Genomic DNA, 3,143 nt, shown 5'->3' on the forward strand with positions numbered 1-3,143 from the left:
ACACACACACACACACACCAATGTGAGTGAGTCTGTCTGGAAACAGTAGAGACAGAGAGGAGGTCTGGGAATGCTGAAGGGGGTGGGGGAGAGGAGAGAGGTGGAAAGTTGCAACTTCAGGGCAATATGCACCGCATGCTATGGGAAGGAATGCATGTGTCTTTGTAGGAGAGTGAAAGAGCAAATGAAAAGAAGACAGGAGGAGGAGGAAAGAAGCAAGGAGGGAGGGATCTAAGCTAAGGCTGCAGCGTGGCTGTGTGTCTGAATGAAAGAACCTCTCTCTCCCACTCTCTACTGCTGTCTGTATGTATGGCTTATGTCCGCTGCAGTGAGTGAGCACATGTCCCGAGCAAACACAGCAGGACTCTCCAAGTGGCTTCAAGCTGGAAGTAAATATTTTGCAGAAACTTCGGCTGAAGGTGCAACTTTAAATTTTCAATGCTTTTGAATTTCGTTTCCTTTTCTAAGAAGCTAGATTACTTCAAAGCAATGTGACTGTTTTTTCTTCTTCTTCTTTTTTTAGGATTGCTTGTTAGTATCCAGAAAATAACTTACTTTTGAGAAAGTGTCATGTGATGGACATTAAGTTTTAGTAACTCAAAAATTTTGAAACTTGCTCTCTGACAGTTTTTTGATGTGTTTTTTTGTGTGCAGATTTTCTATAAACTGAATAACAAGGACTGAATCTCTCCACATCAACAGGAGTCTGGGAGATTGGCAGCTCAACGCACCACCTGGACATCTCCTCAGCATCAAAAGAATTCACTGGATCAGTTTGACCTTATTTTACCGTATTTACACACAGAGCAATTCTGTGCGCTTTGTAGGTCTCTGGCCAACTTGCAGGCAGGTGTGATGCTGGGTCAGTGTGTTTGATACACACAGTCACATTTCTACACACACACGGTTGCTTGAAACCAGGACATCAAATGAGGACATCCAATACTCCAAACCTTTTCAGAAAAGCTTACTTTGAGTCTCCTGCCTATGTTTGACAGATGCTGGTGGAGATGTAACATGTAGATTGTCTTACAACAAGTCTTCCCTCTTCTCACACATCATAGTGAAATATTACATTTACTGCATCATTGGGTCAAGCACCAAACTATCCTGAACTGAAAGACAGCATCTTCCACACCATGGAAGGTCCACTCCCTCACCTCCTTCTCCTCGTCCTGATTTTCCTCCTCCACGCCTGGCGGGGGTGCTGTCATCCCCAGTGTTTGGACTACAAGCCTCCATTTGAGCCCCGGCAGCCATTGGTCTTCTGCAAAGAGTATTCCAAGTTTGGATGCTGCGATCTGGAAAAAGATGGGGAGATATCAGTCCGATTTTACAAAATCATGGAGAACTTTGACCATTCAGGTTATGTAACCTGTGGCAAGTACATGCGCAGCATCCTATGCCAGGTAAGAGAGACACTATTTTTCTGTTTATATATGTGGCCAAGGTCTCCTCTCCAGATGATAAACATTTGTTTTTAAATGCATTTGATTTTGATGTGACTCTACAGGATTTTATAAAGCAAAATGGCAATCTGAAACAATTCCATCACACTGATAACACACACCTGTCCCTTGCTAAATAAATGAGAGACATAGGCCACATTAACACTGGAAGCCTTAGCACTCAATTATGTTTTATTTCTCAGATCCGATTTTTTTTGGTTTGTTTGTTTTGCTGTTAAAATTTTTGAATATATCAGATTCCAGTATGAACTGGTCATGGTCCTGAAGTGACCCGCAGGGCTAATGTAGAGCTAGAGGGCTGTGAATCATGTGAATTCTGATATGACTGTTCACACTGAGGTTGCACTGCAAAAAATCTGACCTGTATCTGATTTAAACCACATGAACGTGGCCCAAATAAGAATGGAAAAAGATCAGATGTGATTTGTGCTGTTCACACTCTCATGAATAAACAGATCTGAGTCACATACGAGCAAAAAAATCAGATTTTGGTCACTTGTGTGAACATACTCTTAAAATCATTTTCACTGTGGAATCCACACGAATCATTTCCACTTTGTAGTGACATTACAGTCCCAGATTTGTGAACCTAAATATGTCTCTCATGCAAGGTGTAAATTTGTCTGACTGCGGATGTTTGTAGTCCCAACCCGGAAACTTGGCTTTGGTGTCCAATGTGTTACACCAAGACGTCTTTAAGATTAGCACAGTGTGCATATTTTGAGCAGTTCCTTTAAATTCAAGAGCATTCATTTCTCTGGTTTGTTTTGTCAGGTAATAATAATGCCATTTATATTTCCGTGGGAGCTAAATAACTACAGAAAACTGAACTGAACTGAACTTCTGAAAATACAGTTTTCTGCCTCACTGCAAAGGAAACTGTGGTGTGGTTTGTCAGTGCGAACCTTATCTCAACAAAGTACAGCAACCAACAAAACACGTGGTTTAATGGCTACATGGGAATGTTGAGCTCTGCTAGACAACACTTACTCATGCTTGGAGAGCTAAACCACAGCCTTAACTAGTGTTCATGTGTTTTTGATGGGTCAGCTTGTAATTGGGGTTTGTGAAACTAAACAAGCCAAATAATGGAGTGCAATAAAGGAAACTTTCCTTCTCTGATTTGGAAGAACCTGAAGTGACCATTTGAAGGGAACATGACAACTAAGTCCAGAGCTAAAACTTTGAAATAGAATTTGTGACATAGTGGCACATATGTAATAATAAAATGTCTCAGGACACCAAATTATTGGCTTGAAATGGTCAAACAATGGCTTGGTTTACATTTTCTTATGTAATCTACAAAAAGTAAACTTCACTTCATCCATTCCAGATTTCCAGGAAACCTTGTTTGGTTTCTTTTCTCACAGACATGAGTGAGCTGGACTCCAGACCCTGAGGCCGAATGAGCATATGAGAAGAAATTGCAGCACAATTTGAAAACACATTCATGGTGCTTTTTCCTTTTTGGTAATTCCAAGAAATACACTTTACAGATTTAAAGGAGCATTGTGTAGAATTACTATCTAGCAGTGTAGTTGCAGATTGCAACTCACACCAATAACCCTCTCTTTCCAAGCATGAGGGAAAAACTATAGTGTCCGAGAAAACAGGGGAAAAAAAGAGAACTAGAACCAGTTTTTGGTTTGTCCGGTCTGGGCTACTGTAGAAACA

At 40.9% G+C, this 3,143-nt stretch overlaps 1 protein-coding gene across 4 annotated transcripts in view; it reads left to right on the forward strand.

Moving 5' to 3' along the window:
• The first annotated feature begins 966 nt into the window (after nucleotides 1-966).
• si:ch211-136a13.1 (HHIP-like protein 1) overlaps nucleotides 967-3,143 on the forward strand; it is a 17,117-nt gene continuing 14,940 nt past the window's right edge. For all 4 annotated transcript variants that reach the window (XM_035680148.1, XM_035680147.1, XM_035680149.1 and 1 more), the window contains exon 1: nucleotides 967-1,409. In XM_035680148.1, the coding sequence (XP_035536041.1) occupies nucleotides 1,140-1,409 (270 nt within the window). In that variant the 5' untranslated portion in view covers nucleotides 967-1,139. The remainder of the gene's footprint in view (nucleotides 1,410-3,143) is intronic.

Source organism: Morone saxatilis, unplaced genomic scaffold, assembly GCF_004916995.1.
Source record: "Morone saxatilis isolate NCDOM2014 unplaced genomic scaffold, NCSU_SB_2.0 Contig8, whole genome shotgun sequence".
NCBI classification, from domain to species: Eukaryota; Metazoa; Chordata; class Actinopteri; family Moronidae; genus Morone; species Morone saxatilis.